At 33.3% G+C, this 23,061-nt stretch overlaps 1 protein-coding gene across 2 annotated transcripts in view; it reads right to left on the bottom strand.

The window, feature by feature from the left end:
- The window catches only part of ARHGEF28 (Rho guanine nucleotide exchange factor 28), a 165,131-nt gene that overhangs the window by 127,541 nt on the left and 14,529 nt on the right, over positions 1 to 23,061 (bottom strand). Inside the window, exons 2-4 of one of the 2 annotated variants that reach the window (XM_051992267.1) lie at positions 8,792 to 8,916; positions 4,691 to 4,968; positions 161 to 368 (exon numbers count right to left, since the gene is read on the bottom strand). In XM_051992267.1, coding sequence (XP_051848227.1) covers positions 161 to 368; positions 4,691 to 4,968; positions 8,792 to 8,916 — 611 coding nt within the window. Of the gene's footprint in view, positions 1 to 160; positions 369 to 4,690; positions 4,969 to 8,791; positions 8,917 to 23,061 lie in introns of those variants that run through there. The other variant, XM_051992259.1, reaches the window with a different exon arrangement.

The raw sequence follows: 23,061 nt of genomic DNA on the forward strand, positions 1-23,061 counted from the left end.
TAAAATAAGCTGTAGAAGGAAATAACAAACCACTCCAGTATCTTTGTCAAGAGAACTCCAAAGAGTTAACATAACAGAAATGACTAAACAACAATATATGTGTTTGTTTACATAACCAAGTTGTTCCAGTTAAGTAAAAAGAAAGTAAAAATCAAAATACCTTTGATTGTAGATTGTTAGAAATTGAAAGGGATTCAGTTCTACTGATGTTAAAATCCAGTTCAACATTAGTCTCAAATGAGTCCAACTCATCCCCACTTGTGGTCCCTGGTGCTGAGGAACTGTGGGCCTCTGGAGGACAGCAGATATGGGTCTGTTCAGAATTCCCTTCCCCTTCACTGTCAGCATCCAAGGCATCAAGGCTTGAACTGAAGTACAAAATAAACATTTTTTTTCCTATTATGCACACATCAAATGTTAAAAGGTACCTTTGCGATGACTAGGCTCAAAGGTATCCAACTCCAAATCTGGCAAGAGTACTACTGAATCAGATTAAAACATAACAGGAAAATGTTAAAAATCAATAAAAATATGATGCAACTTAGGTATATTAATTTGTGGTATTCTAAGACAATATGTAGCTTACAGAGATCCATTTCTAGCTGAGTTTGACACCATTGGTCTAGGCTAATCTCTCATTTTAAGAGATGTAAAATTACTGGTCCAAGGACACACAGCTAGTTAATGGGAAAACTGCAAATGCAACCCAAGCAAAGGATCAGATGGTAAGACTGGAAAAGACTTTTGAGGTCATCTGTTTCAACTGCTTCAATTGGTAGATAAGGAAATAGATATTCAGAGAGTTTATATGACTTATCCTAGGAAATGGTACCAAAGGAGCAGATTTGGGAATCAAACCTAGATCCTCAAGCTGTGGGTAGTCTTGTAATAGGCTCTAGGATGCAAAGAAAGGTAAAAGTATGATCTCTCCCCTCAAGGAGCTCATGGGGAATACAACATAGAAACAGCTATGTACCACATACAAGAAAGATACAGGATAGATGGATACAAGGTAATCTCAGAGAGAAGGAGAAGGACTGGGAAAGCTCTATGAAGACAGAAAATGCAACATTCCTTCAATTCTGTATTACTCATAGCCTAAAACTCCATTTTTGTACCCAATAAATTAATTAAAGACATAAATTGCTATGTCAACCATATCTTATAATTCTTCATCCAAACCCACTAGTGAGGCAAAACTCTGAGCAAAGAATTCTTGTGTCCATTCTCAAAGTTGTTTATTTGTTTTCTTATTTTGTTTATTTTATAGTTTGGTGATTTTGTCCAAATTTCTTTTCCCCTAAAATAACGTTCCTCTCTAGTTAAAAAGCAGTTTGATCATCCTAAGAGGTAAAAGCTGCTTTCAATTAATCATGCTCTCTGCTTCACTTTGTTGTTTTAAAATTTTATTAGAAGCCATCCTCCAAATATTTAAAATGCAAACAAAACAGAGTCACTTGGCAGCTTTAATGTCATTCTCTGGGGGAAATCTGCATTCTGAAATATGTGATGTGATCATTCTCACCCTTGTCCTTCAACTGGATGTCTCAAGAAAACATGTATAAGATACCAAATAATAATTCAAAGATCAGTGCATCCTCCTTTATACCTTCACCTCATCAGATAATTTACCAAATTAATAGCTCCATTCCATCTGAAATTTTACCTCATTTTTGTTACCTTCAGATTGAAATGAAAATAAAGGAGCTAATCATTTATATTAAAATTTTATTTCATTTCATTTTAAACTCTGAACAAATCATCTCAACACCCTCCCTGATATTAAAATACTTGTACTACAAGGATATATGACTTTATTATGTGTATCATCTGCACTAATGCAAATTGTAGTCTCCTTTCATGCCTTAGAAAGCACACTTTATGAACAACTTTGACTCAAAAAATGTATCATCTGCTGCATACAGTGAGAAGCCAGTCTGAATTTAACAAAGGCTGGTTCCTTTAACCACAATGGACATCAGGCTAATATGGAGCCTTGCCCACTAGATAGGATTTTCTAGGGGAGGGGCTCCATGATCACCATCTTCCAGAATTCAAATATCTAAACCAGAATGAAACATTCGAACAGGATTTTATTGTCTGAAGTGAGAAGTTTTTTATCATTACTATATCACAAGTAGTTTTATTTCGGTTACAACAAATCTGGTAGAGTTAGGGAGAGGGCAGATCAAGTAAGAATTTATTAAGTACCTAGTATGTGCTAAGCACTGCATTGGGTGCTGGGGATGCAGAGATAAAAGATGACACAATTGCTCCTCTTGAGGACTTTTTATTCTAACTAAAGAGATATAGACATGCATAAGGACATAGAGAAGAAATATAAAATAATTAAATATAAGGCAATTTGGAGAAGAAAATATTAGCAGTTGGAGAGATCATAAGGAAAGGCTTCCTGTGGAAGATGGTGCTTAAGCTGAAACTTGAAGTAAGAGAGGGACCTCTCTTAAAGGTAAGAAATAAATATCTCCCAGGCAAGGGGAACAGCCATGCAAAAGAATAGGAAAGGAAGATGGAATGCTATATATGAGAAAATGAGAGCAAACCACTCTGGCTGAACCACAGAGTACAGGAGAGGGAGTAATAGGGAGATAAATCAGGAGCAGTTTGTGAATGGTTTTGAAAGCAGAGGAGTTTGTGTTATATTGCACCATATCAATTCATTTATATCACATATTATATTATATTGTAGAACCAATAGAAAGTCACTGGAATTTACTAAGAAGGGGATATCATGCGGAGTAGAGTGGGAAAAAACTTGAGGCAGAGAGACCAATTTAGAGGTCATTTCAAAAGGCCAGGCCAGAAGTAGTTAGGGCCACTAAGATAGAGGAATTCTCGTTAAAAAAGAAGTTATAAAGATATAAATGGCAAGACTCAGCTAGATATTTGGAGTGAGGGAGAGTGAGAGCTCTAGAAAATGCTGAAAATAACACCAAATTGAAAGATGGAAAGAAAGATGATGCATTCCTCCAAAACAGAGAAATGCAAAAAATCGGGACAAGTAGGGGAATGAGGAGGGAAAGCTATTAATTAGTCTGTTTTGAACAATAAAGCATCTAGTAAGTCACAGAACAGATACTTTGACTTATGTAACTTTGAACAAATGTGGGGTTTATGCAAATTTTTTTTTTTTACTACAAGTTGCTTTACATGAGAAGGAATAGATCAGGTCTCAAAGCCTTGAACTATTCCAAAATCACTATTATACATAAGAACATTGGGCAGTAATACTAGCATACTTGGGGAACATAAAACATGTCTAAATCTCCAATGGCTGTGTTTGTTCTAAATGGACTGTTTGGAAGAAAGTAATGGCTTAAAACTGTAGCTTCTTAATTCACCATGATAATATTTTGAATTTTATAAAGTTGATTTTCAAAATAGAAGTTCAGTCCTATTAAAATATTAATAGACAAACAAGGTCAGTCTTTGAAATCATTTTATGATAATTTGATTGTAATTTTTTTTAAAAAAATCTGCTGTGTAGTTTTTTTCAGTTTAGCAAAACTTTCAGTAGAGGAGAGGGAAAAAGAAAAGATTTCTCATCTTTTAACTTTTCTGGAATCCATAAACCACTGGGTTCTTTAATAACTCAAGAAAATCAAATGGTTGACTGCCTGCAATAACATTCTAGCCTCCAGCACAAGACTTTCAGATTATTTATGCTATCTTTCTATCTTAAAAAACCAACCTAGGAGTAATGAAAGAGCTGATTTACATAACACATTTTAAGAATTGTTTTCCCTATGGAATCAAACTAATTAAGTTACTAATTCTCTTTACTATGTTACTGATCTCTAAAACTCCAGAAGCACAGAAAGTATACTGCAGGATGACTTTATTCCATTAGAGTAACTTCCTATATGAACTCTAATTAACAGTGACACTAGCCTAGCTTCTCCTTACAAATAATACTTCATCTTTCCATGTGTGCCTTTCCATTGGCAGTCCACATTCTTGTCATGTCCTCCCTCCTCACCTCAGACTTTTGGCTTCCCTTAATACCCAGCTTCAATTCCACATTCTGTGGAAGACTTTAGTCTCATAGAAAAGCTTAATCCAAATGAAAAAAAATATGTTAAAATTACTGAGAAGGAAAAAAGCTAAAACTTTTTATCTTAAATTAGTGTAATACGGTGAATACTGAAGTCAATAAGATCTCTCTTAGTTCTGTCTCTGCCTACTAACTAGTCAGGTGATCCTGAAAACACACTCAGGGCTCTCCAGGCCCCAGTTTCCTCATCTGTAAAATAAAATCAAAATGAAATCCTTCAATTTCTTAAATTTTTATTTTTATAATTATATGTGCAAATATGGGATCATATGACCAGAATCTAAAAGAAAATAGGCTTTACATTATAATATGAAGGGAAGAAAGCCAGAATTTTTTTTAAAAAATCTTTTCTACTATTAACTCTTTTATTTTACTGATATTTTATATTCTACTGATAATTCTAATAATAATTTATTTTATACTGAATGGATTTTTAAATGTCTTTTTAGACTAACTACAGATATAGTTCATAATAAGAAGACTCAGAAAATATTATGAAAACTTTCAACTGAGAAAAATTATAGTTGGGTTGGTTTTTCTGAAACTGACTTTGACAAGATCAGTTCATACACTTAACTGAGATTTTTGACTATTTCTCAAAGTGTAACTTCTTACCTTCTTTTCTTCAATTGATTTTGCTCCTTTTCAAATTCCCGCAGGTTGAAGGGAAGACGTGAACTTGCTGTACACAAACTGGTAGGAGACAGGAAAGGCTGTCGACCTCCACTGTTTACTGCTACTTGACTGTTTTCACTTAATGCAATATCTTGGCTGGTTTCCTTGGGCAAACCATGTGCACAGTTCTGAGATAGCAAAGTTGAATTCATGGATTCTGGGCTGGATTGGGCAGTCAGACCCTCCACATTAATATAATTAATATCCAAATCACCAACCTGGAGTTTGAAATTTTAAAATATGGTAAGGGAAAATAGATAATATTAGTATCACTAAAAATTAACAACTTTTTAAAAATTAAAACACAGCTTAAGTATTCATCTCCTACATGGCTCTCTTCAACAATGAGATGAGTCAAATCTGTTCCAATTGTTCAATAATAAAGAGAACCAGTTACATCCTGCAAAAGAACTATGGGAAATGAGTGTGAACCACAACATAGCATTTCCACTCCTGTTTTTTGTCCACTTGCATTTTTGTTTTCCTTCTCAGGTTATTTTTACCTTATATCTGAGTCCGATTTTTCTTGTGCAACAAAATAACTGTATGGATATATATACATGTATTATATTTAACATATACTTTAACATATGTAACATGTATTGATCTACCTGCCATCTATGGGAGGGAATGGAGGAAAGGAGGGGAAAAGTTGGAATAGAAGGTTTTACAAGAGTCAATGCTGAAAAATTACTCATGCTTATATCTTGTAAATAAAAAGCTACAATAAAAAATAAAAACAAAAAAGAATTCATTTCCTATATCATCCCTATTTTATATGAACAGCTAAATGATTATTTTAAAGGCAAACAAGTTTTTGCAAGAAGATTTAGCCCTGCTCTTCCATAATTGTGAGAGGGAAATAAAGTGGTTCCCAGTTATGTTGACATAAGGAGATATGTACCTGCACAAACATCATACCCTCTCACTTCCCAGAAGCTTCTGTGTAGACTCCACAGCATAATGACATTGTTCAATTTGTACTCTAGTCAGATAGCAAAAGGATGAAAATCTAATGGGGGTGATAGGATACTGGGTTGGAGAAACACAAAGACAGTAAAAAAGAGGTAAAAGACATGCCAGTAGCAGGGAGAGATATGTGAGCAAGCTTCACTTAACGTTCCTAGAAAGCCTGTGCTCCTTAATCAGCAGCGTTATACTTAAGAGCCCACACAACTAAAATCTATAGATAGAAAACTAACACTGTGCCAGGAGAACTTTGATATAAACTTCTTCCATTTCATTGGAGAAACAAGGGGGCCAGTTAAAAAGACCAATAGCTCTCACAGAAGGCATTTGGTGAAGGCAGTGATTTGGGAATGGGTGCCAAAAGCTTTTAGCATTTGGGTTTATTCCTTGTTATTAAGTTGGCATTCTAATTTAATTAAATAAATTTGTTTTGAATTAATGTATCATCTGTCATGAGCTGGTATAAAGAAATAGATTGAGGGGGGCGGGAATGGAGCTGTGATTTTTCTTTAAACAGATATATGCCTCAATACTACCTGCAGCTGGAAGTGAGGTGAGGAATTAAGTTTGGAGAATGGGAATCATAAATTTTAAAATCCTCAGTAATCCTACTATTTAATTTAAGAAACTTTTTCTTGAAATTGCAATTGAAAATCAAGTCATCAGTATGATAATGTCATACATTGATTTTAAGATCGTAATGCATTCTTTTAAGAAGAGGGATAAGTTTAGGTGTTTTAAAAAGGTTTTTTGAAAGGAATTATTCAAACTTTTCCAATTGTTTCCAGAAAATTATTTTCTCAAACAGGCAGGTAAATAATCTGGATGGGTTACCTGCCACCGGATGGTTGGTAGAATAACTTAGTACTATAAGTATTAGCAACATTTTTAGGAAATTGTGTGAGGTGAGAGGGGAAACAGGGAAAGGAGGCAGGATGCTTGCCAGGCTATTGCTAGAGTAAAGAACAACCCAACATATTTCAAAATTGTACTCTGTGCTCCTTACAGTATTTCATGAATACTGTAAACAAAGTGGAAACAAGAACAGACAGAATTCACTGATTTTATAGTATTAATCAATGTATGTATGTGTGTATATATATATACATATATACACACACACACACATATATATTGATCAGTACATTAAAATAATATATTATATGATGTAGAAATGAGATTATATATATTTACATATATATAACATATTGTTATGTATTATGTATGTTTCCATATATATATTTATATGTATATATATATATATCTGTTAACAAAGCTCTTCAGAAAACTACTCAGACTACTCAGTCAGAACTTAATAAATATTCTTATTAATCATGACATCCATTACAGTTATTAAACCAAAGTTAAACCTTATCCAAAATTATTCCAAAGACAAAGAAATCTCATTCTAATCTCATGCTGGAAAGAGAGGGAAAGCCATGTTGCACACAATATATTAGTAACTTGTCTTCACTCAGTAAATCACCCAGTTTCTGCATTTAACAACGAAGTTGCTTAAGGAATATAGAATCTGAGAAAGAATAGAAGCAATGCAAAATTCAATGAGTACCCATTTTAAATAGCAGAACAGAGTTATAACTTAGAAATTATAATGGATTCAAAGTACATCACAACTAATTACTCTGTCCTTGCAAAAATGGTACCAAGGCACTCTGATTTTTATCCAGAAGTTGGCACTCATGGAAGCACAGTATCATCTCACAACACTTTGGGCTTCTGTTACTATCTATATATCTGACTTGCTACAAAAGGGAATCTAAGGATGTCTCAAACTTAAACCATACAAAAGAAAAGCTGAGATTGACAATAAATTTAAGGAAACACATCCCCGGGCTCTCCAGCCAGAAACCGCAATAAATTAGTTTAACAACAACAATGAAGATAATGAAGTGTTTAGCCATAAGGTGAAATTTAACATGGGAAAAATTCAAGTTTTACATGTGGATTCATTCAAATAATCAGCTTTATAAGTACAAGCTCAGGGAGGCATTGCTAGGCCACAGGATTTACTAAAATCTGGGGATTTTAGTAACCATTAAATTCAACAGTAGTTACCAATGGTGATATAGCAACAAAAGAGCTAAGCAATCTTAGACTGTGCCTCAATGGTCCAATATCTAAAACTAGGGAGTTGTATTCTGGCCTAAACCCATTAAATCTGGAGTGCTATGTTTGTTTTCTAGGCATTCTGAATAATACTTTGACAAGCTGGAGAACAAGAAAGGGAAGTTAAGGGGAAGTGAGGGAAATATCTATTAAAAGCCTACAATGTGGTAAGCACTATTATAAGTGCTTTAAAAATATATTATCTCATCTGATGCTCCATGACATCCATTCTACAACTGAAGAAATTGAAGCAGGGATAAAGTTATTTTCCCAGAGTCTCACAGTTTGTCTGATGTTAGATTTGAACTCAGGACTGCCTAATGTCAGGATCAGTATTCTATCCACCCAACTGGAGAGTAACTAGGAAGGGACTTAAGATCATGCATTTTCAGACTCAATTGAAGGAAATGAGAATGTTTAGACTAAAAAAGAGAAAATTTAGAGAGAAAGACAGGATAACTCTTTTCAAGCTCTTGAAGGGCTGATATGCAAAACTAGAAGTAATGGGGAAAGTTTCATAGAGAAAAAAATTTAGATTTCCTATGAGGGAAAAATTCCTAACAATTAGAACTTTCCAAAAGGAGAATAGATTGCCTCAGATGATACTGGAATGTCCCTCATCGAAGGTAATTAAGCAATTGTAGGACAGCCATTTCTTGTCCACAAACTGTTGGACAACAGCTATATTGTAGAAGAGATTCATATTCAAGTATGGGTTGGCTTCCGGAATCTCTAATGGCCAATTCTACGATTCTATGACATGTACTCAAGCAAGAGTAAAAAATAATTGGAACGAAGTCACTTCTCTCGTGCTTTTGTTTTGTTTTGTTTTGTTTTGTTAGGGTTTAATACACAATGGCATACCTTTTACTTTTACCATTTGCTGACTTTAAAATTGGAAATAGACCAATTTTGTAAACAGAACATCAGTGTTAAGAACCTTACCTGATTGATCACCATGCAATTTGCATAGACTTCATCACCGCCATTGAGCATGTTGGAAAGCTGAGATGCAGCAAGGAAAGTTGAATTTTTAGATTTTTTGAGAACATCGAAAGAGTGGTGTCGTTCTAGAAATGGGAAAAAGCAACACATAAATAATAAATATTATATATTTATATATAATGTAAGTAAATCATTTGCTTTGGTTGCCCATTTTCTTCCCTCCTTTATACAATTAAAAAAATCAAGTTCATATTTATATTGAGCACTGTGGTATGACCCTATGGCTTTCGGCAATACTCAGGGAACAAGTCATTTTAGAAAAGCAACTTTTCCAGGTAGCTTAGTGTTTATTCTTTTCAGTTTCAACATTCCTTTTTATTTTAATGGAAATTAAAAATTAGAAATTTACTTTAATGGGAACATTTCTTAAATGTGTTTTACTTACATGTCTTTTAAAACAAAGCAGAGTAACCATAACAATCTTTACATAGTGACTAAAGGGCATCATTATGGATATTATTTATTGTACTAAGATACAGACTCAATTAATAGTTATATATATTTGTCCCCACATTAAATGTCAACAGGTTGCTCTGATCTTTTAGTTATATCTGTTATTTTTAGTTTTTTTTCTGTCTTCTTTGTTGTTAAGTTGGCAGCTATCACTTTTCACTATTATAAAACTATGTGTCTTCTTACATCCTCCCCACTCCATATAACATATTGCTTCTTAATCTATTGAGAGTTTAAAAAATGTCTAACTAAATTTGATGGAACTTTTTACAAAGTAAAAGCAAAATAAACTCTAAGTGAAAACTCTCTTAAGATACAAGTAATGTATGTGAATTTCAGTGCATGGGCTGTGTGACATATATTTGGGCTATTTGGAGACACTTTTTAAAAATATGATTCCTAGTTCTCAATCATATTCAAGAGAGAGAAGGTTCTCAATAAGTGAAATACCATATTAATAATAAAGAATCAGATTTAAGTATAGTAAATAACATTACTCTTATACCAAAAAATATTCTGAGAGGGGTTTCTAGAATAGCCAAACATTATCTACAGAGGCAGTGTGACTTAGTGAAGTGGCTATTAAACAGAGTGCCAAAGTATGTAGGCTTTCTTCCCAGCCCTGACACGTGGTTGCTAGATCTCACTGGTCTTAGATTCTGTGTCTATACCTGTCTTTCCCCACCCCATCTAAGCTACTAAAATAGATTCATATGCAAAATGCTACTCAAAAAGAGTACACAAAAAATTATTATTTTCATCTAGATGCAATTGCCTTTTTATAAGATCCAATACTTTTCAATATAACACAGACAATACATTATTCACAATTATAATTTTCTTGTAACTTATGATTCAGTCTAATTCCAAATGCACAAAAAGAAAAACATGTTGTCAAGTACTTGACATGTTGTTCTGAAATATTAACATAATTTCCCATTTGTCATTTTTAAAAGCATCTATAAATATCTGAACATGACTTTTACAAAAAAATTAATCTGGTCAAACTACTCCATGTTGTTTCTTGTTTATAAATTGACAATTTGATAAAAATTCTGACGTGGCTGCTACAAAACTGGGCTATCTAATTATTAACCAATTTCCTATTGTTACCGCATTGCAAAGTACTAATTAGAATGTCCCAAGAGTCAGTAAGATGAACAGGGAGATTCAATATTAACACAAACAACACATTTTATTATCATTAACAAGATTTTAAAAAATATATCTATGAAATGGCATTTTCTACAACTACACAGGGTTCTGAAATGCTCAGCAAGGACTTTGTAGGGATAAACTATGAAACCTCATTGTTTGAGGTTTACTTGAAAAAAGAACAAGGACCTAGAAATGTCCCTTGTGAAAAGAATATACCACTCAGCTTCGTATTCTCAAGGAAGAAAATCTGTCTGGTCAGAAGTCACAAAGGAGGCTCACAAAGATCACATCGGTGGGAACAAAGTAATCTAACTATGGCAGAGATTATCCAGTTACTCTGAGCATCTTAGTAGACTATTTGACTTTTGCATCATTAATCTGATTATCTCTTTGGACAATGATGGCTAATGGAATAAAACACTTTGAATTGGCCATTCTGAGGCACAGACAAGACTAAGAGACTGAAAAGACTCAGTAGCATAACTGCCATATTGCTGGGTCAGTAATTCTTTCTCTGAAGGGAGCCCCTTGTTTTAAAGTTTGTTTCATTTCAACTCCACAAAGATCAAGTCTCCGCCAGGATAAACTCATCACCTGAATTTTTGTCATCTTGGAAATTGATTCAGCTTTCAGATGAAGCATCAACTCATCATCCTCAGGCCTCTCCCCTTTGAATGGAAGGCTAGAAGGTGGATTAATGAACTTTTCCCAAGATCTCCCTTTATAGAATACTCAGACTTTTTAAGCTAACTTCATTTATCATAAGCTGCTTTGCTTGCTTTCCACTCCATGAACATCATGTCCCACTTAAGTACCCACCCCCCTTTTCACAACATACTTTTTTATATTGTCTTCTCCCATCAGATTATAATTTCCTTGAGAATAGTGATCTATTTTCATTTTCCTTATTTGCATTTCTAGTGTTTATAATTGTGCCTGGAATATATCAGAGACCTAATAAGTGCTTATTTATTATTTAAGAGGAAATGTTGTCCTAGAAATGTATAGGTCAACAAGATCAAGATTTCTTCATGTGACTTTCTATTACTCACAAACTCCATGTACTCAGACTTGCCATTTATTTTTCACTATTTTCTCAGCAACAAAATGAGCACAAGTCTTAGCATCTCTAGTCTAATTTAGAGATCTTACAGTATCTATATTTTAAAGGGCCCACCCAAATCACTAGCCCTGGAAAAAAGTGAACACAATCTAATAACCAGAAAGGATAAGGTTGTTAAATATAAAGAATCACCTGCCTGTGGCAGTGAGAATTCCATCCAAAATAGAGCATGAATAATATGTACTATTAATATACAGTCTTCAATGCTAGCCAAATCATATTTACTGGGTAATGATCTTTTGAATAATAAGTGGCAGATACATATAGTTGAAGTGTCTGATTTTAGTAATGAAAGTTACTACACCCCACTATTATAGGCTAGACTATTTGAGAGAGAAATTCAGTTGTTCATATTTAAAATATATAGGACTGCTTGCCATCTTGGGGGGTGGGGGGGTGGAGGGAGGGAGGGGAAAAAACAAAACATAAGCGAGTGCAAGGGATAATGTTGTAAAAAATTACCCTGGCATGGATTCTGTCAATACAAAGTTATTATTAAATAAAATAAAATTTAAATTTAAAAAAAGAGAGAAATTCAGTTGTTGCTTTTTTAATGTGACCTCTAATAATTTTTCAATAAATGAAGCTTCATGACTTCCAATATGCATCATATTTTTCAGGAATAAACTTGGATAACACATTATTGCTAAACAAATATCCAGGATCTTTTCTAATGAACAAATAAAAACAATTCATAAGTAATGTGTACTATTTAACTAACTCCATTAAGTGTTTAAAATATGCAGCATACTGTTTGATCCTGGATGAGATACAAAGTTTAGATAAAACAAAGTTTCTATCATTGTGAAGAATTTGTAAATGCTTAATTTTTTAAAAGAACATTCTATACCCAACGAAAAGTAAGAAACTTCATCTCCTTCCTTGTCTGAACTATCATGAATTCTCAACTGGGACATAGGTTTGGTTTTTTTTTTTTTTTTTTACTGTATTGTCAAATTTAAAAGAAAAAAGATTCAGACTAATACTAAATTACTTCAAGAGTTCAGTTAAAAACATAGAAAAATCCAAAAGGGACAAAGAACCCTTTGCTAAACAGGGAGAATAGAAACCTGGATGGCAATTTTCTTTTGCTACTCTTTTTGGGGGAGAGGTAGTTGAAATTAAGTAACTTGCCTGGGGTCACATAGCCAGTAAGTGTCTGAAGCCACTTTTCAAGGAAGGAAGATGAGTTTTCCTGGCTCCAGGCCTAGCACTTCTATGGCACCACCTAGCTATCTCTTTTGTTACATTTTTTTTTTTAAGAATTGCTCTCTTTTGCTTCACATTCATTACTAAATAGATCCCACCCAATGAGTTTTTACTTTTATCAAAGATTTAAAAAGAAAAAAAGTGGTGACAAAAACTAACCAATACATAGATATAACCTTTTTCATTCAAACTTCACTTTGTATAAGGGAGCTTTTTAAAAAATGCATGCTAGTCTGAGAGAAACTATATATAGACCAATTATCTTACACCATTTACCAAAATATGGTTAAAATGGATATAAAGAGATATATTATAAGTAAATTTGAAGAACATTAAACACATTACCTATCAAACTTAACAAACTTATGGATCGAAAAAGTATTTATGAGTAAAAAAGAGCTAGATAGCATTGTGAGACATGAAACAGATAATTGTGCTTATATTAAGTTTAAAATGTTTTGCATAAATAAAATTAACGTAATCAAGATTAGAAGGAAAGAAAGGGGGAGAATGTATAATGAGTTCTTTATAAAGGTCTCATATCTCAAATATAGAATGAACCTTGTCAAATTTATAAAAATATGATTCATTCCCCAATTGATAAATGGTCGAAGGATATAAATAGGCAGGTTTTTTTGGATAATGAACTGAAAGCTATATATGTAATAATGTGAAAAGATATGTTCTAAAACATTTATAGCAGCTCTTTTTTGTTGGCAAAGAACAGGAAATTCAGGAGTAGCTATTACCTGGGGAATGGCTAAACAAGCAGTGGCATCTGGTTGTGATGGAATACTATTGCACAAGTTGATTTTAGAAAAACATAGAAAAGCTTACATGAAATAGTAAAAATAAGATGAACAATACCAGAAGAACATTGTAGACAGCAACAGCAATAACGTTCAAAAAATAGCTGTGAACAAATAAGCTATTCTGGGTATTATAAAGATTCAAATCAACTATAAAGGATCTAAGATGGAAGATATAATCCACCTCCAGAGAATGAACTGATAAATGTAATATGGTTGTATGAGTGAGTGAAATAGGAGTCTTCTCTAGTGTGGAGTAGGGAGGAAAGGAAACAGTTTGAAATATTTTTAAGAAAAAATAAGTTGTCATGATTTTTTAAAAATCCATCTTAATAGGAAAAACCCACCTATCACCACCTCAAAGAAATCCTTTGTAAAAAACACATATGAATATTATTGCCAAATTTCAAAATCCCTAGATCAAAGAGAAACATGAAAAAAATCAAATATACTGAAGCTACAGTTAGAATTGTACAGGACTTATCAGCAGTACAATAAAAGACTATAAGTCCTGGAATCATATATACTGGCAATCAAAAGAACTAGGCTTGTAACCAAAAAATGTCCTATCTAGCAAAATTATCCATAATTTTGAATGAAAAAAATGAACATTCAATAAACTTGCAGATTTAAGTACTTTGTCTCAACTAAACCTGAAGTTAACAGAAAATTTTAACAAATAAAAGCCATATAAGATTAATTTCAAAGAAATTAACATGGACAAATTGCTTTTGTTTTTTTTTTTAACATGGAAATGTGTTCTATATGTTTAAAATTGACATCAGTATTTAGATAGAACAAAAGAAAGATTGGGGCAGAGTTAAGTATGATCTGACTTTGAAAAAGCAAAACTCCCCAGGAAAAGGTAAAAATAGCAATCATGTTATACAAATGAGGTGCAAAAGGAAGAATAGACACAGACATTAAAGTGGGGAGGAGGGCTCTTGCTTCTGAAAATCTACTCACATCAGGAATATGTTATATAGATAACACTACATATACACTATGAAGGATATAGGAATCTCCAAAAATTATTTTTAAAATAAGGGGGAGGGGGGAATAAAAGATGGGAAGAAATCCGAGAAGGTGGCATATAGAAGGAAGTGTAGATTTATGGTAATGGGACAAGGTGTGTAGATTAATGATCACGGGATAAAGCAAGGGTAGCGTAGAATAAGATGGGATACAAAAAGGCATTTAATTGGAGTGGAATAAGGTATGGAGATTAATGGGAATGGAATAAAGAAGGAAGAAAAGGGTGAGAGAAGATAATGGAGGGATACATGAGTGGGGGAGGTTAAGTAATGGCAAGGCAAGTTAAGAAACAGAATTAAAGTAGACATGCTAGCAGAGATCGGAAATAAGAGATTATATAAATTGATTTCAGACAATGTCAAAGTTAAAGATTCAAACAAGAGAGAAATCTAAATTATATGTCAGCCATATTAATAGTGTTTTAGATGCATGTTTACATATGGGTAAATGCATACGTGTACATATATCTGTGTGTCTGAGTATAAGTAGGTATGTATGCAGTCTGTGCATGCCTGTACATAGATATATGTATATGTGCATGACTGTGATTATATCAAATTGAAAAGGTTTTGTACAAACAAAACTAATGCAGACAAGATTAGAAGGGAAACAATAAAGTGGGAAAACATTTTTACATTCAAAAGGTTCTGATAAAGGTCTCATTTCTAAAATATATAGAGAATTGACTCAAATGTATACGAATTCAAGCCATTCCCCAATTGATAAATGGTCAAAGGATATGAACAGACAATTTTCAGATGAAGAAATTGAAACTAGTTGTAACCATATGAAAAGGTACTCTAAATCACTTTTGATCAAAGAAATGCAAATTAAGACAACTCTAAGATACCACTACACACCTATCAGATTGGCTAAAATGACAGGAAAAGATAATGATGAATGTTGGAGGGGGTGTATGAAAACTGGGACACTGATGCATTCTTTGTAGAATTGTAAACAGATCCAACTATTCTGGAAAGCAATTTTTTAACTATGCTCAAAAATTTATCAAACTGTGCATACTCTTTGACCCAGCAGTATTTCTACTGGGATTATATCCCAAAGAGATCTTAAAGGAGGGAAAGGGACCCAACATGTGCAAAAATGTTTGTGGCAGCCCTTTTTGTAGTGGCAAGAAACTGGAAAGTGAATGCATGCCTATTAATTGAAAAAATGGCTGAATAAATTATGGCATATGAATGTTAGGAAATATTATTGTTCTGTAAGAAATAACCAGTAGTATGATTTCATAGAAGCCTGGAGAGACTTACATGAATTGATGCTAAGTGAAATGAGCAGAACTAGGAGAGACTTACATGAATTGATGCTAAGTGAAATGAGCAGAACTATACATGGCAACAATAAGATTATATGATGATCAATTCTGATGGACATGGCTCTTTTCAACAATGAGATAGTTCAAACAAATTCCAATTGTTCAGTGATAAAGAGAGTCATCTATACCCAGAAAGAGGACCGTGGGAACTGAGTGTGGACTACAACATAGCATTCTCACTCTTTCTGTTGTTGTTTACTTGCATTTTGTTTTCTTTCCCAGTTTTTTTTTCCTTGCTTCTTGATCTGATTTTTCTTGTAGAGCAAGATAACTATATAAATATCTATACATATATTGGATTTAACATATATTTTAACATATACCTGCCATCTAGGGCAAGGAATGGGGGGGGGGAAGGGGGATAATTTGGAACAGAAGGCTTTGAAAGGGTCAATGTTGAAAAATTATCCATGCATATGAGTAATGGGCTGAAGCTCGAGTTGATGCACTGAGGTCCCAAGCACGTGAAGCTAAATAATAATAGGACCATACTCTATTAATATATGCTTGGAGAAAGAATGGCCCCTGCCCACTCTTTGTGCAAGTTTTGAGGTGTTATATGGGAAGTAAGGTAGGGATGATTTGGGTGGGTGGAGAGAGAAGGGGCGGAGAGAGAGACAGAGAGACTGCTCACAGTCCTAACGCCATCCCCCTTCACCTCCACAAAGAATAAAGATCAAAGATTTTCTCTTAACCTAAATTCCTGACTCCAGCTGATTTTTAAATATGCAGTCATCACACATATGTTTTGTAAATAAAAAGCTTTAATAAAAAATAAATGGAAATTTATTATATATTTTGAATCCTGATGTTCATGACAATATTCTGTTTGGTTTTGTTTCTTGTTTTCCTTTTTTCCATTTTTCTTGTTTCTATTGTTTTTTTCTTTTTTCTTATTTTGTATTTAATTCAATAAATAATTTTTAAAAAATTAAAAACAAAAAATGCATTCTAAACATTACTTAATATTGAAGTAAGTTGGCCTGGATTTCTATCAAACAAAACTAGCAAGAGTTATCTCCAGCAATTCACAAAAGAGTTAATATATTATATGTGAGATTAGCACTGAAACTCTAATGGAGAAATTAAGTCAATCAATTAGAATCATTCTCTGTTTCTTGAGAACAAATAAGAGAAAAATAAAATGCTTTAACATGATTTTGTGTATTTGTGGACTGGGAACAATTTCTCATAGCAGAATGCTGAAAAGGAGGACAATAAAATCACTTGAAAAGATCCTAGGATCATTTTCTTTTCATTTATTTTATACTCTATTGCTTTACAATATATTCTAACTCATTGGTCTTCAAATCGTTTTGATCATGTAACTATATCAATGAAAAGAAATGTATTATCCCCAATGGGTACATATTTACATACATTTAAATTGCATATATATATATATGTATATATATATATATATACACACACACACACTATTACATGCATGACTGTGTGTAGAAACAGTACAAAATATTTTTCTGTATAAATGAGATAAAGATCAAATAATATTTAATCCTAGGGTCATTAAGGATCCAATAGAGTTTAAGTAGGGTAGTAACATGCTCAGATTGGTGATCTAGGAAAATTGCTGTGACAGGGGTATGTGAGCATGGATTGAGGGGAAAAGGCAGGTAGGGAGAAACCTTTAAAGAGGCAATGGAACTCATGACTATGAGTAAGAGAGAAGAACACAGAAGCACAAGAGATGTTGTAAAGGTAAAAATAACAATGGTAGAAGTTGATAGTCCAATAACTGGACTTTGAATAAAGAGGAAAAGATTTGAAGAAAAGATAATATCAGATTTGATCATAGCCCATTCATGTCAATTTATCAAATACTATTAAGTCTTCTATGGAAACAATGGCTCCAGTCCCAGAATATATAATGTCTACCCTTCTGAGGATACTTCTTATAGCAGATTAAGGAGGCAGTTTGGATATACTAATAGAGAGAGAGATTTTACTTTCATTGCTTCTGAGGTGAATCCCAGTCCCAGTTATAATCATGAAAGTGTATGAAATCAGATAACAAAAGAAGAGTTTCCATAGCCAGAAAAGGGGACAAAGAGGGCATGGTGCGAGAAGTGCTGGATAATGAGTAAAAGATTTGGTGTAGCTTTCTTGGAGAAAAGCCTGTGGATTCCCTGCTGAAGTTAAGGTAGAATATGGCTCATCTTCCCACTCTCTTATTTGATCACATGTTCCCTAGGATCATGATGGTACCACTGGCCTATGTAACCATGTAAAAGGTATTCAAAACAGACCACTGTTATCTGCATTTCTATTGCTGCCCTGGATGTAGGTAAGTTAATATAAGAGGGATAATAAAATATATTCTTTGCTCATAGAAGGCAGGGGAATTACTGCTGGCAAGGTTAAGTGACACCATTGAAAGTGCCTTCCCTCTGTTTAGGTGAAAGAACTATTCAAATCACAGGAAATGGAAGAAGACTGCATAAAGTCAGAATCTTACAACATGATAGAAAAAGTTTAAATACAAAGTTGGCAAAGAGGCTATAGTGATAGATAGATAGATAAGTAGTTATAGTTATATATGTATAAGATTATGTACCAAATTGGATATGTCTCAGAAATGCAGTATTGGTTCAATATTAGGAAAAGTATAAATAGATTATATTAATAATAATGATAAAATATATGATTAGATATATAGATACAGAAAAAACAACACAATTCAACACCCATTTCTATTTTTAAAAGACACTAGAAGCCATAGGAATGAAAATAAAGGTCAAAACTTGTCTTTTGTCAATGAAAGTAAATATTATTTAATTAGAGGTAAATGTTCCCTTCCTCAATGTTTATGTCAACAAATATCGAGTGATGTGGAGCAGCAGGCTGACCAGTAAAGAGAAAAATATTAGACAGAAGTCAGTGAAGGAGAGAAAAATTAGAAGAGAAGAAAAGTGAGAAAGGGAATTCTTTCTCAAAGGGAAAGTTTGCCACCAGCAAAAAGCTTATCTATTATATTCCAATAACGAGTCAAGATAAGAAAAATATTCCTAAGCCAGCTAGAAGTCTAATTCTGACAGAATTATTATATGAAACAACCATTTACTTCATATTATATTTATCAACTCTCTATTCCAGTTGATTTAATTTTGAAATAAATCCAGTTGAATCCAGTTGATCTATGGGTCCAGATCAGAGAAAGTCAAGAGAAAGCCAACCAATTCTCCAGACTCTCTTAAAACCTGACTGCCCTAGTGAAATATTAATGAATTGAAAATTACCCTATAGGTAAGGATTCATAGTAAGAGTTGTCTTCAAATATCCCACGGAATCAGACAAAACTAACCTCTCCTTGAAATAAGCCACAATCTTTATTTTATCCTGGAGAAGATAAATCGGTGGCCAGTACTAAAATTACATCAACTAATGGTGGGGAGAGGAAATATTCTTACTTAAGCTAACTTATACTAAAAAAATAAATGTTGAGAGTAATTTTACTTGGATCTCAGTTTTAGATATATAGTTTTTTGGGGAGTTAGGTTTTGTTTTTGCTTTTAGAGACAATCAGGGTTAAGTGACTTGTCCAGGGCCACACAGCTCATAAATGTCTGAGGCCTAATTTGAATTTATGTCCTCCTCATTCCAAGAGCAATGTTCTATCCACTGTACCACTTAGCTGCCCCTAGATATATACTTTTGATCATGTTACAGGAGAAACCTTCTATGTCTATCATTTTGGAAAGGAGGTGTGATAACTGCAAATAAGTACAACCTTTTGCCAAAAGTTTTTTCTGCATCTATTAAAATAATCATATGGATTTTTTGCTATTTTTATTACTTATATGTGTAATTATGTTAGTTGTTTTCCTAATATTGAACTATCTTTGAATCCCTGGAATAAATCCAATTTGGTCATAATAGTCTCTCTGCTTATCTGTATTATCCCTACAAGAATTTTGTAAGCATCAATATTCATTATGGAAATTAGGTTATAGCTCTATTTCTCTGCTTTGTCTTTCCTTGGTTTGGGCATTAAAAACATTTGTCTCAAAGGAGTTTAGTACTGTGCCTTTCTGTTTCTTAGGATCATTTTTTTAAAAATGGAAATAACAATAGTTCTTTTAATGTTTAAAACAATTCATTTTTAAATCCATTAGATCCGGTTATTGTTGTTATTTGCCAGTTCATTTATGGCTTGCTCAATGTCTTTATCTGAAACTGCCTTATTTAGGATTTCCAATTTTTGTTTTGTTAGTTTCAGCATTTGATATTTTTATAGATATTCATCCACTTTGGGGGGGGCATATAATTGCATTAGTAGTTTGGGATAATTCTAATTCTTTTGCATTTCAATTCATTTTGTTCATTTTTTATTTTAGCAATTTTATTTTCCTCTCTTTTTCTTGATTAAGTTAATTAATGGGTTATTGATTTTGTTAGTCTATTTAAAAAGCCAGTTCTTGGTTTACTTGGATAGTTTTATCTATTTCTCTATTTAAGTTTCTCTATTTCTCCTCTAATTTTCACATTTTCACATTTCTGTTTTCTTTATGTTCTAGAATTTTAATTGCATACTCAAAGTTCATTGATTCTCTATTTTGTCTATAGGAGCTTTCAGAGGTACAAATTTTATCCTGACATCTTATTGTTACAAGCCTCAACATAATTATTTATTGTTTCTATGACTTACAATTCAGAATGTCATTCCTTAGTCTTCTGTATGTTTTGTTCATGTTGCTCATATTTCTTGTATTAATCACTACTTTTGTTGTTGTTCAATCACGTCCAATCCTCCATGACCCCATTCTGGGGTTTTCTTGGCAAAAATACTGGAGTAGCTTGCCATTTCCTTCTCCAGGTCATTTTATAGATGAGAAAACTAAATTAACACCTTTAAGTGACTTGCTTAGGTATCTAAGGCCAGATTTGAATTTGGGAAGATCAGTCTTCTAAATACAGGACCAGCATTCTATCCACTGCAGCACCTAGCTGTGCTCTTGGTCATCTATAAAGAATTGTTTATTGTTGCTGCCTTTTTAAATACAATTTCAAGGACATTTTTCTAATTTATCTGGGTGGAGGAAGTGGCAGACGGCAAACTGTTTTAGATTACTCTTACTCTGCTAGCTTGGAAGGGATAACAAATTTGGAGGGGACCTGAGTGTGAATCCGTTTTCTGCAACATACTATGTGATCCTGGGTAATGATTGAACTAGATGGTCTCTAAAATCTTTTCCAGCTCTAATTCCACTACTCTATGAAAATATGATCCTATGTTTTTCGCAAGATTCCTGCTGTTCAATTTAAAAAACAAATATACTTCTTAGATATGATCATGTCACTCCTGTTTCAAAAATCTTCAATAGCTCCCCTTTTCAATCAAGTCTGGCATTTGAGGTCCTCTACAATCTGGAACCACTCCTACTTCTGATTACCTTCTCCATTTCCTCTATAACAAGACAAAAATCCTTCTTGCAACTGAAATACCTCTTCATTTCACCAATTGTAATACTATCTCTACAAAAGCCCAGTTCAAATACTCCCTCTTACATGGATAAAAGCCTTACCTGATCAGGTCCTTACCAGTGATCACAGTCCCAGGCACTTAAGAAAGATGTGTTGATCTGATTTGACCTTGGTTTTTGTACACCATGTGGCATTTTATTGGTATCTCTCTCAATACACTTATAGAATAGTATATATTATGATTATATTAGGATATATAGTTGAGAGACAACATAATATAGTCAACCCTCTAAAATTTGCAATCATTATATTGCACTAGTATTACCCTTTCCTTGTCTTCAGTTACTAATTCCACTTGCTTCTCATTGGCTCATATTTGGGCTCTGTGGTAATACAGACATCCACTATTTCCTTCTTCTTCTTCCTCTTCAACTCCTGAATTTGAATCCTGCTTCTAACACTTGCTATGTGCCTATTGGCAAGTCATTTAACTCTGTGTCCAAGTGTTTTCATCTACAAAGTTAGGATATATAATATCCATTTTGCTCACTTCAAATATGAGGATTAAGTAAGATAATGTACATACAGCATTTTTTTCTTAACTAAAATTTCTACACCCTCTTGCACCTAGCAAAATATTTTGCATGCAGTAGTTATATACTATATGTTAATTTTGAATGAATAAAGGAATAGAGTAGAATAACAGATAATGATCCTATGTAAACATCTTATTTGATCTCTGCCCTAGATTTCATATCTTTTGCCTCCTCCTTTACCTCATCAATTATTCTTGTCTCTTTATTCTTTCTTCCTTTATCTGTTCAACTCCTGTCTCAAGAGATTTTCATCCTTCCTTACCTATATCAAACTTCTTCAAAGAATAGTTTATACTCACTGCCTCTATTATTTTCTCATCATCCACTTTTCCTGACCTACCAGTAATGTAATTTTTAATCTCATTACTTTTTGTAATAATATCCATATTTGGATATTAATAATTACCAAATACAGTAATCTTTTATAGTATTTGTGGTACAGTAAAATCATTCATTTTTAAGGAGGAATAATAGGGAAAAGAAAAGGAAGGAAACAGTTGATACTATTATCCATGGGCCAATGAGAAGTGGAACTAGTAGTTGGAAAACAAGCAAAGGACAGTCAGTGGGCACTTAAAATGGTTTTATGGTAGGTCTGCTAGCTTGAGCTTTCCAATAAATAAAAAACTTAAAATGGAGCAATGAGGAAACAGAAAGACAGAAGAAGAGAGAAATTCTATTTGGGATACAAAATGATAAGAGTAGGATCTCAGATTTGTAGAAGCTGGAAGTAGGGAAGATCAGAAGACTATAGAGTCATAGAATCTAAGAGAAAATGTTTTTGTTTGTTTGTTAACCATGAAGGATTGAGCTAGCCATGAAGAACTAAGAGAATTTGTCAGGGGAGGAGAAAGTAGGGAAAGCCAAAAATGAGAATTGAGGTCAAAGTTAAAGAAATGAACAATTTCCAGGAGGACAAATCATGGAGATATTAGATAAAATATGAGATGGAAGCATCAGGACTTAAAATACAAGGGGAAATGATACTGGGGGAAAAGGTCTCACCTCAAGTTAAAAGGGAGTGAACAGAAAAGGGTTTTTTCCCATCT

Source organism: Antechinus flavipes, chromosome 1, assembly GCF_016432865.1.
Source record: "Antechinus flavipes isolate AdamAnt ecotype Samford, QLD, Australia chromosome 1, AdamAnt_v2, whole genome shotgun sequence".
NCBI classification, from domain to species: domain Eukaryota; kingdom Metazoa; phylum Chordata; class Mammalia; order Dasyuromorphia; family Dasyuridae; genus Antechinus; species Antechinus flavipes.